The following is an 18385-nucleotide window of genomic DNA, read 5'->3' as shown; positions in this document are numbered from 1 at the left end:
TGATTGACCAGCCCTCCTTTTCCTCTCCACCCTCACACCTCTTCCTCTCTGTCTGCTAACATGTTGGGATCAGAGTTTGGAAGCATGGATTCTCCCCTTAAAGGGTTCTTGTCTGTCTCCTCCCATGGAATACCCTAAAGAACAGATGAATAACAAGGGAGGGCTAATCTGAGCTTTCCCTCTGGAAGCTGACAAGACTTCCACTCCTTTAGCAGTCTAAAAACAACCAAGCTTAACACTGACTTAGTAAGAATTATGAAAGAAAATGGGGAGGTAGCAGCCATGCTTGGAGGGGCAGATTTGGGGGAGTAGAAGTCCCAGAAGTTCCATCCCCAAGTGAGGATTCATTTAGGACCACTAGCCTTGGATGCCAAAATGTCCCAATAAGTCTACTTAAGAATGACCACTGCAACAGCAACTGACCCAGGCTAACAAAAAGAGGGAACCCCACAGGGACACTGAATAGCTCCTAGTTTTCCATTGCTCTTGTCATTGACTCCAGCCAACAGACTTGAGGGAAAGAATATAACATGGACATAGCAAATTAATCAATGAGAATTTATTAAGTGTTTACTGTATACTAAGTGCTGGGAGTATAAAAAAAGGAATAAAAAACCCAAACAGACACACAAAACAGACACAGAGTCTAATAACATTTAAACAATGAGGGGTGTGTGTGTGTGTGTGTGTGTGTGTGTGTGTGTGTGTGTGTGTGTAAATATAACAGGGAACTATTAGAGCTTACTGAGCATGGGGGTAAACTGTGCTTTGGGGAACTCTCTTTAGAATATAAGCAGACAAGGGATTGGGGAGGGGAAAAGAGTAGAAGCAGATCAATGAATAAGGAGCATATGCTTATGGTCTAAATGGGGACAGACAAAGGTCTGAACTACGTGGTGATTGTGTGAATGGTGAGGAGTGTTCTACAAGAGGTTGCCGAGGACTGCTGACTAAGGGGGCCTGGAGAAGGACAACTTGATAAACATTATCTAAGTCCCTTCTGTGTGCCAAGCACTGGAAATCCAAAGCTAAAAATTAAATTGGCTCCATCTCCTAGGGATATCCATTCTGGGGGAGGGAGGGGATATAATATACAAAAGATCATTTCAGGTGGGGGGAGCACAGCCCCTTCCCCCAAAGGATGCACCAATGCTCTATTTCTTTATTTGTCATGTGTTATTGTTTACTCATCACCACCCCCATCCACCATCTTCAGATGCTCCCCGTGGGCCTCTCTCTCGTTATTTGTCATTTTCTGAGGGCTTAGTGTTGCATGTTTTAGAGCCATGCAAGAACATCCACATTATGTGGATATTATTCCAGAGAAGGTTTCGTATGCATGCATCTGTACACAATGGTTACAGGTATACAAATATAAGACACATATATATCTCTAGATATATTTGTTATTATTCAGTTATTTTCAGTCCTGTGCAACTTTTCATGATGCCATTTGGGGTTTTCTGGGCAAAGATACTGGAGTGATTGGCCATTTCCTCCTCCTATTCATTCTACAGATGACAAAACTGAGGCAATCATTGTTAAGTGACATGCCTAGGATAACATGACTACTAAGTAAGAAGACGACTCTACCTGACTCCAAGCCTGACACTATCCACTGCACTACATGCATATATGTGGGTCAATATCCATTTAGTAAGTGCTTCCTGTGTTCCAGACACAAAGATACCAAAAGAGACCGAAATGTTCCCTGCCCTCAAGGAGCATACCTTCCAAAGTGGGAAAGATGTAAAAATCTAGGTGCATCCCCAGTGTTTGGTGCAGTGCGTGTCACACAGATTAATGAGTGCTGGATAGCCCATACTCTTGTTCATGTGGATGGGTAGTTTCTGACACAGGCTGAAGCTTAACCTCCCACTCACCAATATTCTCCGTGCATCATCATGACTGAAAGCAGAACAAACAAAAAATCATCATCATGGCACAGCTGGCCAGGTGTGCAGATGTTCTGACCTTGGGGAGGGTGAGCCTTGGACCTCATTGTATCCATCCCCAAGCCCTTTCCCAATTGGCTGCAATTACCAGGGCTGGTGGGCTTCAGGCTGAGCTTTCAGGAGATAGTGGTCAGCATGAATAAACCTTAGTTCCATACAAACATCAGCTTATGTTAGGACTGATGAAACCTGAGCCTATTTTTGTGTTGGGCATGATAGAAGCCTGAGGCAGGGCCCCTGCCAGCCAGGGAGCTAGCCACCTAGTGGGGAGATGTAATGTGCTTGCTCTGGGCAGTGAAGGAATCCATGGTATTGTGTCCAAATGGATAGGATTTTGTACACATAATTCTATGTGGAGTGTGGATAACCCAAGAATGACACAGTCCAAAATCAGACTGTCATATAATATTGAAAAAAAGACAAAAAAGTATTTAGAAAAGGAGCTAAGTGTGAATTCTCAAACTGAGAGCAGATTTGAGGGGAGAAGATATAATTTTCAAAGAACTGCAATAAAGCAATAACTGTAGCTCACATTTCTATGTCCTCCCTCCAGGATCTCATGCTCCCCTTATTCCCAGGTAAAGGCTTTGGTTAATACTTTACTGAGAAAATGGAAGCCATTTTCCATAAGCTTCCAGTTCTCTGCTTCTTTTCATCTTACAACTACTTGATACCAGTTTGAGTCACTACCTTCTCCTTGATTCCTATCTCTGAAGAAGTGGTAGTCCTTCCCTTCCCCAAGGCCAACCCATATATAGATAGATTTCCCCTGCTCAAGTTGTCAAGCAAGTTGCTTCTGCTATCATCTACTTCATCAATTATATCTTTATTTTCTCCCTATGTAGTATTACCTTTTTTTTCCTACAAATCCATCCGTGTCTCCCATATCTATTAAAAAAAGGCATTAGATACTGCCATCCCTATTAGATATGTTCCCGTATCTCTTCTTTCTGTCTAAAACTCCTTGAAAATTCTGTCTACCCTCATTTCTTCCATTTTCTTTCCTCTCTGGCTTCTAAACCATTTTCACTCTCATTTTTGACCTAATGAATGAACTAAAATTGTTTCCTAGAAAATTACTGATGATTTCATAATAGCCAGATTTAGTGGCTTTTTCTCAATCCCCGTGCTTCTCACCTATCTAAGGATTTGACTCTGCTGACTACCACTTGTTCTGTGAGACTATCTCCTCTCACAGTTTTTTTGAGACACTTCTCTCCTTTGGTACTCCTTTAATATGTGGGACTACTCTTTCTCAGTCTCCTTTGTTGAATTTTGACACAATTATTGAGGATGGTGAGGAGATTGGAACAGCAAGTGATGGTGGGAATTTAATGAACCACACTGACTTTATCTTGTGACTTAATTTTGGAGCTAGCTCAGTTATCTTTCTATTATGTTATAGATCTAGTACAATTTATGTCTCGTGAGAAACCTGTATTCAGTTGTGGAAATTGTAAGAGGACTGTGTTGAATTGTTTGGACGCAGCCCTGCCTGGCTGGGAAGCTGGACCCGCTCTATCTGCCGCTTAGCCTTAACTAAGGCCCTTGGCTATGCTGACCAGAAATCCAATCATATCTGAGCAATGATGCAAGAAGTTTTCTCACAGTTATACATCCCAAGCAAACCATGTGTCTTTTCTGAAAGCTGGTGACGTACTGTTTAGTTAATTATTGTTTCCACGTTGTTGTTGTTCTTCTCATCAATCATCATCATCATTAAATACAGATACTTGGGGAAAGCGGATGCCTCTTTATTCTTGATTTTAGGGAACTATGGCAGTTCACTCTTCCCCTCACAATTTGGAAAGCCCCTAATCTTTCCTCCAATTAGAAATCAGATTACCCAATTTTATATCCAGGTTAATTGTTTTCTTTTAATTGTTTAGTCTTATTTGATTGTTTTAGTGCATGAAAATCTGTCTCCCCTGTATTTGGGGTCTAGCTCTAAGCTTCAAGGCTGGTGCTGTTTTGTTACCAATTGGCTTTCCTTGCATAATAAATCAATATGCTTGGGAGCTCAAACCTTTGTTTCCTCAGTCATTCATCTTTCACCTACTGTATTTTCATGGCTTTAACTGTGGGAATATCCCAATATTCTGTCTAGGGCCTTCTTTTCTTTCAACTCTATACTATCTGGCATCCTGATCAAATCATCCCTCATGGATTCAATGATCACCTACATGCAGATGACACACAAATCTTAATGCTACCTTCTAGTCAGTCTATTGGCATTGAGTCTCACCTCACTATTTACCTTGGGCAACTTCAAACTGGATGTCCCCACACCATCTAGATTTCATAATGTCCAGAACAAAGACTATTATAGTTCCGCACAAATCCTCTTTCAAGCTTAAGTCACAACCTACTTTGCAGCCTCACAGATTCCTGACCTCGATGTTGCATTAAATTCCTCAGTCTAACTGACTTGATACACAATGGGGAACTGGACAATGATCCCAGCCCTTCAAAGGTTGTACAACCTCTGAGTAGGCTTTGGAGTTCTTGCAGACATTTTGTTATTACTAACTGTTGAATGTACATGCTCAGAAGGGTTGGTCTTATTGGTCAGTCTCTCTCGCCTTCTATTACCTAAATAACAAATCAGTTGCCAAATTGTGTGGCTTCTATCTCACTATTTCTTTCCTCTGTCCCCTTCTCACTACTTACACAGCAACTATCCAAGAACAGACCCTCATAACCTCATTCCCACACTATTAGAATATTCTGCTATTTAGTCTCCTTGCCTCAAAATTCTCTTTAACCCAGTTGATCTTCCAAGACTTCAAAGTCTTTCATAAAGCACATATCTAGCTGTGTTATTTCTCTGCCCTTCGATTAACTGCAGTGTTTCCTTATTATCTCTAGAAACCAATATAAACTATTGTTATTTGGCATTTAAATCTGTTTTCAATTTGGCTCCATCCTAACTTTTCTGATACCATAAATTAATTCTCTGAATGAACCACACTGGCCTTCTCATTGGTCCTTACCCAGGAACCTTCATTTCCTGCCTCTATGACTTGGTGCTGGTTAGTCACTATTCCTGGGGGCAGCTCCCTCTTCAGTTCCCCTTTTTAGTTTCCTTGAATTCCATCTAGACTCAGCTCTAGAGCTACTTTCTGCAAGAGGTCCTTCCAGGTCCCCCCAGGTGGTGGTGGCTTCCCCCCAAGTTATCTTGTATATTTTTTGTTTGTATTCCATGTAAACTAATATATCTGCATGTCATCTTTCCTGTTATACTGTAAGCTCTTTGAGGGCAGGGCTTCTTTTGCTTCTGTCTTAGTAATCTTAGTGCCTAGCAGACAGCCTAGCATTTACAATATTTTCAGTAAATGAAGGTTTACTGATTCCTACTCCACTCCAATGCCTCTGCATGTTAAAGATGATGTGGCTAGACAAGAGGACCCACAGAGTCACCTTTTGCTTAACAATGAGGCTAGACCTACCACATGCTAAATGCATTACACTAGGACACAACCTTCTTTGGAAACATGTGACATACAGAACATTTGGAGGCTTAGTCTTCATACTCATCTGTGGTCCTTTCTTTGGGAGTTTCATTGGAATTCACCTTCACTCTGCCTCTTTTAGGTAAATACTGCATATGGGTCAGGATGATCTGAGTTCAAATCTTCCCTTAACCACTGTTTTACAGTATAACCCTAGGCAAGTCACGAGCTCTCTGAGCCTCTGTTTTCTAGGCTGCAAGATGGCAATGATTATAAGCATTGTAGCTACATTATGGTGTTCTTTCAAGGACCCCACAGGAAGAGTGCATGTTAAGTGGTTTCTAAACCAGAAAGAGACATAGAAGCATCAGATACCATGATTATATGTGTGATGTCTGGGGCATCCCCAGCGTCTGTGGCTTCTGGGTCCCCTTTATCTTGCCAACTCTCTTTTTCTTTTGGACAAGTTGAGTTTTATTAATTCTTGTTCCATCTCATTTCTCCCTGCAGAGTGGATCATTGGAACAACGAGAAGGAAAGGCTGGTGGTGATCACTGATAACACCCTGCTGATCTGCAAATATGACTTCATCATGCTCAGCTGTGTCCAGTTTCAACGCATCCCCCTGAGCAGCATCTGTCACATCTGTCTTGGCAAATTTGCCTTCCCTGGGACGTCCTTGGATAAGTGAGTGCTCTGCTCTGCCTGGGAGGGTTGGGGACATGAGGAAAATGACCAAACTTTGCATGGGAGCCTAGAGAGAAACAAAATAGAGGTAGGTCGGGCTAGTGAAAAGACAGGAGACTGGCAATCAGAAAACCTTAAAACTAGATCTTTTCTTCTCACAAACTCATCCCTGTTTGCTTAGTCATGGTCATGTGCTAATTGCTGATACTGTCTGTCTTCTAGAGAAGCTATCCTTCCTCCCTCAATGCATTATGGGTACAAAAAAAGGGAGGAACATATCTTTCACCCCTTTTATCTCCAGTGTCTTTGGTGCAACCTGTATGTAGTAGAGGGTTAGGTTGGCTGTTGATGATTCATGACAAGCAAAAGCCCTTTCAGGAGTGATTACTGAGGCACTGAGGGACTGGATTAGTTTATCTCTAGTGTCCTTCCCAGCACTGATGCTGAGTTCTAGGTTCTAAGGGTTTCAACATCCTACATTCCATAGTATGTATTCTCTTTTGACTCTGGCTTTCTAAAATCCATATTCTAAGGTTCCCAATATTCTAAACAGTATTGCATACTCTGTGGTCAGAAGATTCATCCAGCAATGCCATTCTGTGCTCTATATTCCAAGATCACTTACTTCTGACATTTTATGTGTATATTGGATATGAGTGTATATGTGTGGGTATAAGAGTATTTGTGTGTGTCTGTGCATGTGTGGACATGTGTGCATGTTTGTGTGTTCAAAAGAACTTTCTAAGCTCTGATAGTCTTATCTCTGTGGCTAAGTTATTTTCTATTACAGAATTCTACTCTCTATGATCTAATATTTAGGTCCTATGCCCATGTTCTATGCTCTAAATCACCGTCTAGTTCTAATATTTGATGCCCTAAGGTTCTTTCCTCTCCTGACATGCAACATTCTAAGGTCACTCTGAGCTTGGAAATTCTCTGGGGTTTTTCACCCAAGAGTTTGTGAACTTTCAGTTTTTTTACTTCATAATTAAACATGTGTGTGTGTTTGTGTCTTTGTACACACAAAGAGATTCACATTTTAGTATTATTTATGTCCTTGCTTATCATAAAAATTCTACTTTATGCACAAGAAACCACACATTTTGTGCATTGTTAGCCCATAGCCTTTACAATCCTGGCCAAAGTGTCCGTGACCCCCAGTAAAGGTTAAGAACTCCTGGTCTAGGCTCCTGCATGCTTCTTTTAATAACCTCATGTCCCCAGTATTGGTCTTTTCTTTTTCTGCTCTTCCATTTCCATATCGTCTTATTGGAGAAGAGGATTAAGTTTCAGAAGGAAAATGAGATTTCTTAGGTCTTTGTAAAAATCAATATCTTGTTCTACCATCATACTACTTCTCCCTTGTCCCTCAGAGCCATTTTCATTCAGAAGGCATTACTGGAGAAAGCAGATGGCCGTCTGGCTGTATTGTATGGAGTTTGCTTTTGGGTCAGGGTCCTGAGTCCTGCTTTTTTTCTTTATTAGAAGAAAACACCATCGTTTTCTGGGTACCACCTAGAATGTTGAAACATAGACATAATCTAATAATTTTAGTTTAACCATGTTTCACTTCATATCCCCTACACCCCTGAATAAATTAATAGGTCAATTAAAGGGGTTTTGTTTGGTTGGTTTTGTTGTTGTTTTCTTTCCTTGCCTTGATTCAATCTCTTCATTGAAACATTTGGTGAATTAAGGATTGCCAAAGAAGAGGCAATAGAAGGCAAAGGGGGAAGAAAGTGCCATACTTTGCTTATTGACCAAAAGGAAGATTGACCCTGGAACACTCCAGAACAAACTCTACTAGGGCAAGGGTCATTCCAGCACCCACCAAGAGAAGCCTTGTCCTAGCCGAAGCAAACATTCCTATTAGGACAGTATGCCATCTTATCTAGATTAAATGTTCCACTCAAAAGTAGGGTTAAGAACTACAAAAAGACATTTTCAGTGCTATAGAAGTAGCTTTCACATGAAGAAATTCCCTCTAGGTTCATGTCTTCTCTGTAACTTATAGTCATAGAAAGGTGATGGGACACTCAGATGTAAAATTACTTTTCCAGGGTCATACAACCAGTGTGGATAACAGCTGGAACTAAACCACTGGTCATCATTGTTAAAAAATAATTTGTTGGGGCAGCTAGATGGCACAGTGGATAGAGCACCGGCCCTGGAGTCAGGAGTACCTCAGTTCAAATCTGGCCTCAGACACTTAACACTTACTAGCTGTGTGACCCTGGGCAAGTCACTTAACCCCAGCTGCCTCACTAAAAAAAAAAAAAAAAAAAATTGTTGTTGTTCAGTTGTTCTAGTCATGTTCAACTTTTCATGACCCCATTTGTTTATTTGTTTGGTTTGTTCTTTTTCAAAGTTACTGAAATTCTTTGTCATTTTCTTCTCCAGTTTATTATATTTCCTCCAGATGAGGAAACTGAGGCAAATAGTCTTAAGTGACTTGCCCACGATCACATAGTAAGTGTTTGAGGCCAGATTTGAGCTCAGGAAGATGAGTCTTCCTGACTTCGGGCCCAGGGCTCTGTCCACTGCACCAATTATCTGCCCTGTAAACATATTTTTTTTTAAATTATTATCCTGGAATTATTATTGTCCTTTGTACATAAAAGTGATTCCACCTTCACTGCAGTATATCCTGTCAGTTATCTTCCTAAATTTAGTGATAGATGGGCAAGGATCCATTCATATCTTCTTCCTTGTCTTGCTTATATCACCCATCATGATAACTATAAATGAAATGGCAAAGTCAAGGATGAAATTGGTGGCCAGGGGATGGAGCGAAGCAAAGCACGCTATATGGACACTGACAATTCATTCGATGAAGGTTGATTTGAAATGTCTCAGGTGTGCAGTTTAAAAGCAAACTTAGAAAGCCTCTAAAACAAAATCAATTTTAATTGTGCTGGCTTATGTAAGCATATGTTGTTTCTTCCTGCTAACAAATAAATTTAGGTTCTTTGAAAGTAGGAACAGATTCATTTTTCTCTTTGCTATGACCAGTGCCATGAAGCAGTGACTTCTAAGCTACCTGGAAGATACATAATAACTTCTTCTTTTTTTTTTTTTTTTGGTGAGGCAATTGGGGTTAAGTGACTTGCCCAGGGTCACACAGCTAGTAAGTGTCAAGTGTCTGAGGCTGGATTTGAACTCAGGTCCTCCTGAATCCAGGGCCAGTGCTCTATCCACTGTGCCACCTAGCTGCCCCTTAATAACTTCTTTCTGAATCAACAGACTCTGGCCCTGCTTTAAGAGTTTCAACTTTAAATTATAATAGAGATTCTATCCTATCCCATCTGTATGCTCACTTTCTTGATGAATATGTTATGATACTGGAAAGTACGGAATAGAAGGGTTGATTTCAAACAATGGTGGCGTACAGGAACTAAGAAAGCTTTCTCTAGAGGGAGAGAATCTCAGTTCAAATCCTGTCTTCTTCCACTTACTAACTTAGGCAAGACACAAGCTCTGAGCCTGTCTGTTCATCTATAAAATGAAGATGTTGAACTTATTGGCCTCTGAGGTTTTTTCGACTTCCAGAGTTAAAAAATTCTGATCTCCTTAACCACAGACAGTTTCTAAGCTGTACTTCAATGTTTGTCAAGTAGAGCCTGATGCTTACTTAAATTGAAACCTCACTTAAGAGAAGGCAAGAGGGATTTATGGAAACTTTCTAGTACAATGACTTATCCTCCTTTCTACCTTCTCCCTCCAAAGTTCCGGGGGGGGGGGGGCGAAGAAGGAAGAATCAAGTGGAACCCTTCTTCAGGCTCTTGGTTGTGTGTGTATGTATGTGTTGGTTGGTATGTGTGTGTATGTGTGCATGTGCATGCATACATACATCTGTGTGTGTGTGTGTGTGTGTGTGTGTGTGTGTGTGTGTGTGTGTGTACATGAGTACACTCACAGTGCTTTCCTGTGGAGGCAACCGCTGCCCCTCCTAGGACCTGCTGTGTCTGTGTCTGATCAGAACTTTGCCAGAGACAAGCTTCAGCACATCCCACGTACCTGGTGCTTATGAAACAGAGATGTTTTGTTTTAATCATCACTTGCCTTTGGCTTAAAGGAAATGGGGTGTGCATGTGGAGGGGGGGGGAGAAATAAGGAAACACTATGCCTCATTTACTTGCTGTGATTCTGGCAGATCCTCTTTAGATAAGAGGCTTCTGCAAGAGAAGGAACAAGGAACTAGTGAATGGGTGTCTTTATCGTGCTGGGTCCCTCCCTACCTCAAGGTTAGGAGGACAGATCTTTAGCATTCTAGTTTCTCTGGCTGCAAATATGATGGAAACCCTCTTTCTTCTGCTTAGCATAATTGGACACATTCCCAGGCTTTAATGAAAACACATTCCTTATAATTCACTTGTGTCTCTCACCCAATCCTTTTAGAGAGTTTTGAAAGAAGGCACTCCATCCATAGCCGGAAGATGCAGACCTTGGAATGTGTCTGAAGGAAAAAAGTGAGAGATACTTTGTATCCTCCCTTGACATTTGACTCTTTTCTAGCAGAGTAGCCTGCTTATTCATTCAAGGCTAAAGACACTAGGACTAGGACATGAGTCAGACGGGACGCTCCCAAGGTGTGGCCTTTCCATCATGAGTTAACATAATAGATGGGCCACACAGCTCATTCCAGGGGAGGTCCATATTTCATTATTCATACTTACCAGTGAAAAAAGCTTTAGGTATGCAGCCATGAAATTTGCATAGTTACTTCAACTCCAGTAACTTGGACAAGTGTATAGAGGGAAATAATATGACAGAAATGCCATAGACTTGGATTTGAGGAAGATATGTGGCAATCATGCCCATGCTTCCCTCGTAGAGAAGGTGGAGAGATGTGGGCTATTTGATAGTTCAGTTAGGAAGGCTCAGAGTTGGCAGAGATGTGATCTCCTCCAAAACAGATATTGATGGATTATTATAAAGCTGGAAATAGGTCTCTCTTGGGACATTACAGGCCCCTGAGCTTGGCTCTTTGTTGCTCCTGCATTTGAGTGATGATTCAAAGGGAGGCTTAGATGGTATGGAAAGGTCTTTGAAAATAGACATTAGTTAAGTCTTTGTATTTGAATCCCTAGTTCCTGGCACAGGATGAGAGCTCCTTAAATGCCTCATCAATTGATTGATGACATGGAAGGAGGGACAGCTGGGAGACTGGATGATAGATCTGTGATCTCAAAATATCACAATGTTCTAGACTAGTTGACTTAATACACTAGGATGAAATGAATTTACATTCAAAAAATCATTATCCCAGGTATATTAGCTCAGGAAGGAGATATTAGATGGTAATTCACACTAAGAGGCTACAGAAATGATAGGGGTCAGGATGTGTCATTGGTATCCTACAGCAGTCCAAACAGTGAGTGTGACCTCGGTAAAAGCATAGTGTCCAGAACCTCCATCAGCATCTTCCCAGGTAGCTCCTGATGGGGTAGGGTGAGCCTGAATTCAGGGAGGCACTAACAGTGTAACATTGTCTTTGGTGGGTTTTCCAAAGGCAACGTGGCCTCATATGAGAGGCTGTATTGGGTTGCAGAATTTTGGCACATAGAGTTAGGATTCCTGGATTTGAATAATGAATCTGACACCGATGATCAGGTTGACTTTGGCTATATCCCTTCACCTTTATGAGCTATAGAATCTTTCTTCATAAAGGATATTGAGAGGCAGAAGGGCATTATCTGTGACTTTAAAGAGTCAGCCTGGTGAAATGGATAGAGAGATGACCTTGGAATCAGAAAGGCCTTAGTTCAAGTCTCACCTCTGAGCCCCCCAATAGCAGTATGATCATGGGCTCACTAAGATGATAATCTTTATCTCCTCTCAGGAGTTCCTTACACTGATGTGTGAGATTTAAAATTGGATATTAGATCATAAATCTCCCCTACTTAACCCTTCCCTTAATTCATCTCCCAGACTAGTAAATGGAAGAAGCTTCTGGTTTTCTAGATAGAGCCTTTATTGTATATAAGGTGTTGTTGATTAGAAGGATAGGAAAACAGAAATACAGTACAAATCGTCTTAAATCTAGGCTTAGTCTATATTCCTTATAAAAACTCACCAAACCGATTTAGGCCACCTTTGGAGTGAGTCAGACCGTCTGTGCCGCGCCGCCCGGAGTCCCGCCAAGCCGGCAAAAAAAGGCTACTCCCGTTCTCTCCACCCCGGAAGTCAAAAAACCCGGCAGGCAGTCTGACATGCGCAGCAGGCGGACTGTACCCGGCAGGCAGTCTGACATGCGCAGCAGGCGGACTGTTCATCTCCTCCCCAAAAGGGTGGTCCTTGAAAAACTGGCGTCTTTCAGTTATCCTAACCGACTGTTAAAAACTTTCATATTTTACCACATTTCCCCCCTTTGCTTCCTCAAGAAATGGAATGTTTCCTTGAATCTGTTAAGGGTTAAAATTCTAGCTAAACTGTCTAAAATATCTAATGAGTGGTCGCCAATAAATTATAAGCTTTAGCAAGAGTTAGACTTTTAAGCATTTATTAAGGAGAATAAGAATTTGGTAAAGAGAGAGAAAAAGGCCTAGATTCCTATCTATTAAAGGGAGAGCACATTTCTAGCTCCCTTCTCCGCCAGAGTCCAGAGGAAAGAGAGCGAGACTGAGCGCCAGTCTCTTCCTTCCTCCTCCCACTAGTCCGCGTCACTTCCTGACTCCTGGTCTTGCCCTCAAAGACCTTCCCTTCATGGGCAGAACTCTTCTACAGTAAGTATCCAGCAGGTGGCGTTATTCCAATCGTTACAGATGGAATGAGTCACTGGTCCTGATCAAAGAAAGGGAGGAGAGAAGAGCTACTATTTGTTATTTCATAGAGTATTTCATACTTGTTATTTCATAGAGTAGTGATGTGTGGCAGCTAGGTGGCACAGTGGATAACGTGCTGGCCCTGGATTCAGGAGGACCTGAGTTCAAATCCAGCCTCAGACACTTGAAACATACTAGCTGCGTGATCCTGGGCTTAACCCTCTTTGCCCCGCAAAAAACAAAAAAACAAAAACAAAAAACAAAACAAAACATAGGGTAGTGGTGAAAAAAACTCTGTCCAAACTCTGAAACACTACAGGTGCATGAGTGCTGGCTTAGAGGAATGTTCGGTGATGAGCTATGTGCATCCCTATGCACTGAGGACCAGCCAGACCAAGTTTAGAGAGGGCATCACCTGGCTGGCTACAAGGCTATGGATTTCTAGGGCAACACAGCTCTTGAAGACAATCTTACAAGGAATGGTAGGCTTCAAACACTTGTATTAGAGAGAATGAATACAGGACCCTCACTGATGGGAATGAAGATCCTTAAAACAAAAATCCAAAAGAAACAGGATTGTGGTTCCACTGTTTTCTGTCCTCTTCTGGTCATACCTAGAATATCGAGCTTCATTCTCAGCAGATGGACACTGGCCACGTGGAGCATGCCCACAGAGGGGTGCTGAGATCAGGACAGGACTCAGCACCATGTTGGACATGGATACATTGAAGGGACAGCACTGTTTTGGCTGGAGAAGAGAAGACTGAGGGAGGAGCATAGCAGATGTTTTCAGTTATCTGAAGGACTGACATGGCAGGTATCACACGGGTTCCCTGTGTTTTGCTTGGCTTTTTTTCTCTTTCCCCATAACCTGGGATGATGTCTTATACATAAGAGGCATTTAACAAATATTGCTTGTTAGTTCCTTAAGTGTAGGCACTGATTTTCATTTTATCTTGAAATACCCAATGTCTAGGAAAGAATCTTGAATATTTTAGAAATTTAATTACTTATTTAATGATTTAATTACTTCTTAGACAGAATCAGTTAGATTGCCTTTTTCTGATATTTGCCCAGCACATCTGAGAACATCATCTTAGTAATGTTCAATCAACTGATTCAAGTGAACACAGTGAGCAAGCATAGAGCTGAAGAGCAGGTGTTCTTAACCTGAGGCCTATGGATCTTCAAGGTTTCCATGGTTAAAGTTCAGTGAGTTTGTGAACTATAGGAAAATCACACACACACACATGTATATATACATACAGACAGACATATATGTCTATATGTATGTGTACATATAATTGTGCATATATGTATATGTCTGTGCATATATATGACACGATATGTATGAGATGTAGATATATATTGAGATGAGATGAGATAAGATAGCATATCATATCATCATATCATGGCATAACTAACATAACAACATAGTATAATTATATTATCTATCTATCTATTCATCCATTCATCTATCCATCTATCTAAATATCTATGTATAAACACCTACTATGTGCCAGACACTGTGCTAAGTTAGGGAGATACAAAAAGAAGGAAGCAAAACTATCCTTGTCCTCAGAAAGCTTGCTCTTTTTTAATAGAATTTTTTATTTTCCAAATTACTTGTAAAAGCAAGTTTTGACATCAATTTTTTACAACTGTGTGTTTCAACTTCTCTTTCTCCCTCCCTTCCCACCCCTCACCCCAAGAATTCAAGCAATTCAATATAAGTTATACATGAGTAGTTATGGAAAATATCTCTACATTAGCTAGGTTGTGAGACAAAACAAATAAAAACAAGACTTCAGATTAAGGAATTGTCAAAAAAAAAAAAAGTGTTTCAGTCTGTTTTCAGATACCATCAGTTCTTTCTCTGTAGGTATATTGCAATTTCCCTAAGTCCTTCCAAGTTATATTGGATCATTGCCTTGCTGAAAATAACCAGGTCCTTCCCAGCAGATCATCTTACATGATTGCTGTTGTTTTGTATGCAGTATATTTCTCCCTGCCTCAGTTCATGTGGATCTTTCCAGGTTTTTCTGATAGAATCTTATCCATCATAACTTTTATATAGTATCTTAAAATTGATATAGAATTTTCTTCACAATAACCCAGCAGAGTAGGTACCATATGTTTTGCCATTGTAGTCAATCATCATTATTATTTCCCTCCATCCTATTCCCTTCCCATGATATTTACTCTATTTTCTATGTTATCTTGCCTTATTCCTCCTCAAAAATGTTTTGCTACTGACTGCCCCCTCCCCACCTCTACTCTCCCTTCATTCACCCTTCCCTCCTGATCCTTTTCCCCTCCTACTTTCCTGTAGGGTTAAATAGATTACTCTTCCTAATTGGATGTGTATGGTATTCCCTCCTTGAGTCCATTATTATGAGGTTAAGGTCTTTGAGCTAATTTTGTTTACTTAAATTTTTCTTCCTCCCTCCCTCAACTCTCCCTATGAAATCAAGCAATTCAATATATGTCATACATGCACTTTTATGCAGAACATCTTCACCTTCCTTGAAAGTGTTTTGCTTTTTACAGCTCCCTCCCCCAGACTTCACTTACCTACTTCCCCTCTTCTCACACCTCCCCCCTTATCTCCTTCCCTACCCACTTTTTCACAGGATAAAAATATATTACCATACCCACTTGAGTATGTATGTTATTCCCTCTTTGAGCCAATTCTGATGATAGTAAGGTTCATTCAATCTGTCACTCCTTCCCCCTCTTCCCTTCTCCTCCATAAGCTTGTTTCTTGTTTCCTTTATGTGAGCTACCTCACCCCAGTCCACTTCTCCCCTTCTCCTCCCCCAGTCTATTCCTCCTACCCCTCAACCCTCTTTGAAAGGTGTCATCATGGGTTCCCTAGGTGGCCCAATCGACAAAGCACCAGCCCTGAATCCAGAAGGCCCTGAGCCCAAATCCTGCCCCAGACATAAGACACCCCACCCTGTTTGCCCCACAAAGAACAAGGATAAACAAAAAAAATGAATTCTTTACAGATATCATCCCCCCATATTCATTTCAGACCTGTGTCCTCTGTGTATTCCTTGCTGAGAAAGTTCTTATGAGTTGGAAGTATTATCTTATCATGTAAGAATGTAAACAGTTTAACCTTTTAATGTGCCTCATGATTTCTTTTCCTGTTTACATTTTTATGCTTCTCTAGGGTCTTGTATTTGAAAGTCAAATTTTCTATTCATTTCAGGTCTTTTCATCACGAATGCCTGAAAGTTCTCTTTTTCATTGAAATCCCATTTTCTCCCAAAAAGATTATACACAGTTTTGCTGGGTATGTGATTCTTGGCTGTAGTCCCAGTTCCTTTGCCCTCTGGAATATCATATTCCACACCCTTTGATCCTTTAATGTAGATGCTGCTAGATCTTGTTTTAGCTTTATTGGAGCTCCACAGTATTTGAATTCCCTTTTTCTACCTACTTGCAATATTTTCTCCTTGACCTGGGAGCTCTGGAATTTGGCTATAATATTCCTGGAGGTTTTCCTTTTGGGATCTCTTTCAGGAGGTAAATGGTGGATTCTTTCAATTTTAATTTTACCTTCTGCTTCTAGAATATCAGGGAAATTTTTCCTTACAATTTCTTGGAAGATGATGTCTAGGCTCTTATTTTGGTCCTTGTTTTCAGGTAGTCCAATGATTTTCAAATTATCTCTCCTGGATCTATTTACCAGGTCAGCTTCAGCTGTTTTTTCCAAGGAGATATTTCACATTGCCCTCTATTTTTTCATTCAATTGGATTTGCTTTACCATGTCTAAGTTTCTCATAAAGTCACTAGCTTCCATTTGTTCAATCTTAATTCTTAGGCAATTATTTTCATCAGACAGCTTTTTTTTATCTCCTTTTCCATTTGACTTTTCAATCTGTTAACTTTTTTCTAATGACTCTCCTGCATTGCTCTCATTTCTCTTTCCATTCTTTCCTCCCTCTCTCTAAATATTCCTTCTATCTCTCCTACTTTCTTTTCAAAGTCCCCTTTGAGTGGTTCGATGGCCTGAGACCATTTCATAATTTTCTTGGAAGTTTTGGATGTAGGGGCCCTGTGGTTGTTATCCTCTTCTGAGGGTGCACATTGATCTTCCTTGTCATTGAAGAAACTTTTTATAGTTCTGAACTTTCTTTGCTTGCTCATCTTGCTACCTTTTACTTGACTTTAAACTCTCCACTGGGGGGGCTCTGCACCTAGGCTACACTACTGTTACCAGCTTCAGAGGGTCCCAGGTGTTTTGGTTTAAGGGAGGGCAGATTTTCTCTCACCTGGCCTCTTTTCTGGCCTGAAGATAACCTGAAGACAACCTCAAGCAAAGCTTTCTATGGTGTGGTTCTTAGCTTCTTAGCTTCGATGAGTCTGCGCTCCCCCACTTGGGCCTCCCTCAGCTCAAGATTTCTTCCTGGTTCCCTGATGGGGTGGGACAGCTGAATTCCTCCCTAGGTCCTTCCCACCAACACACCTGCACTTTCATCCCCAGGCAGCCATTCAACCCTCTCACCCGAGCACATGCTCAGTTCCAGAAGACACTGGTTTTGCAGCTGATTTGGAGGCTCAGGGGTTAAGTTCCTCTGGTGTGGTGTGTCTGGGGTCTCTGTGAGTGTGATCTTGGGGTTAGACTTTATTCCCAGCCCACCATGGCCCCCTTTAATCTGTCTCTGGCTGAAGAATAATCTCAGCCTGTATTTTTGTGGGTTTTTCAGCTCCAAGGGTTCTTTTATTGCTGTTTTGGGGGTAATTGTATCAGGAGCTCTGTGCATTTAAAGTCTTTCCTCTGCCATCTTGGCTTCGCCCCCACTTGCTCTTCTTCTAAGGGAGATGATATGTACCTTATATATTGCTATCATCAGCATCACCATGGTCATCATTAGAATGTGCCTTTTTTGAGGGCAGAGATTGTTTCAATTCTATATTTTAATTACTAGTACTAGGTACAATGCCTGACCCATAGGAAGCATTTCATAACTATTTTTTCATTGATTCACTCATCATTATCTTCAACCCAACTATTGAAACTTCCCTTCTCACATGGGTTGCTCAGTGCTTGTTTGGGGGCCCTAAGTAGCTGTAGGATGAGATAGGACTCTGTCCTCGTCCTTTTGCATCTCCTGGATCAGAGCAATGATAAAAGCTGGTTCCTCAGTGCCCTCAGTGCCCTCCATTGGCAGCACCCTGGCTCAGAGGGAGGAGTTTTCAAAGACGTATTGCTCCAGGTAATGCAGGCTCTCATCAGGGCTCATTCCACTGTGCTCACAGACATCTGTCAGCAGGCCATGATCCCCAGGAGGGCTGATGTTCTGTGGAAACTCTTGTAAAAGATTTCCCTCCTGCCACAACCCCACCTCCTGTCTAGACAATCTAATGAGGAGAGCCCAGAGCACACAGCTGGAGCTGTTGTGGGCAATCCCCAAGTGTTGCCTAACGGGGGTGGGGAAAGGAGAAGTTGAGGGAAGGGATTAGAAAAGGCTCCCACTGGATCCTTACCCGGTGGCTGACTAGGAAGCTGCCCTC

The 18385-nt window shown here is 41.4% G+C and overlaps 1 protein-coding gene across 1 annotated transcript in view; it reads left to right on the top strand.

Annotated features, from left to right (window-relative positions):
* TPRG1 (tumor protein p63 regulated 1) overlaps positions 1–18385 on the top strand; it is a 136841-nt gene that overhangs the window by 51845 nt on the left and 66611 nt on the right. Inside the window, exon 3 of the mRNA XM_043998919.1 lies at positions 5918–6094. Within this exon, the coding sequence (XP_043854854.1) occupies positions 5918–6094 (177 nt within the window). The remainder of the gene's footprint in view (positions 1–5917; positions 6095–18385) is intronic.

Source organism: Dromiciops gliroides, chromosome 3 (assembly GCF_019393635.1).
Source record: "Dromiciops gliroides isolate mDroGli1 chromosome 3, mDroGli1.pri, whole genome shotgun sequence".
In the NCBI taxonomy this organism is placed as follows: Eukaryota; Metazoa; Chordata; class Mammalia; order Microbiotheria; family Microbiotheriidae; genus Dromiciops; species Dromiciops gliroides.
This window is presented reverse-complemented; position numbering and strand designations above follow the sequence as displayed.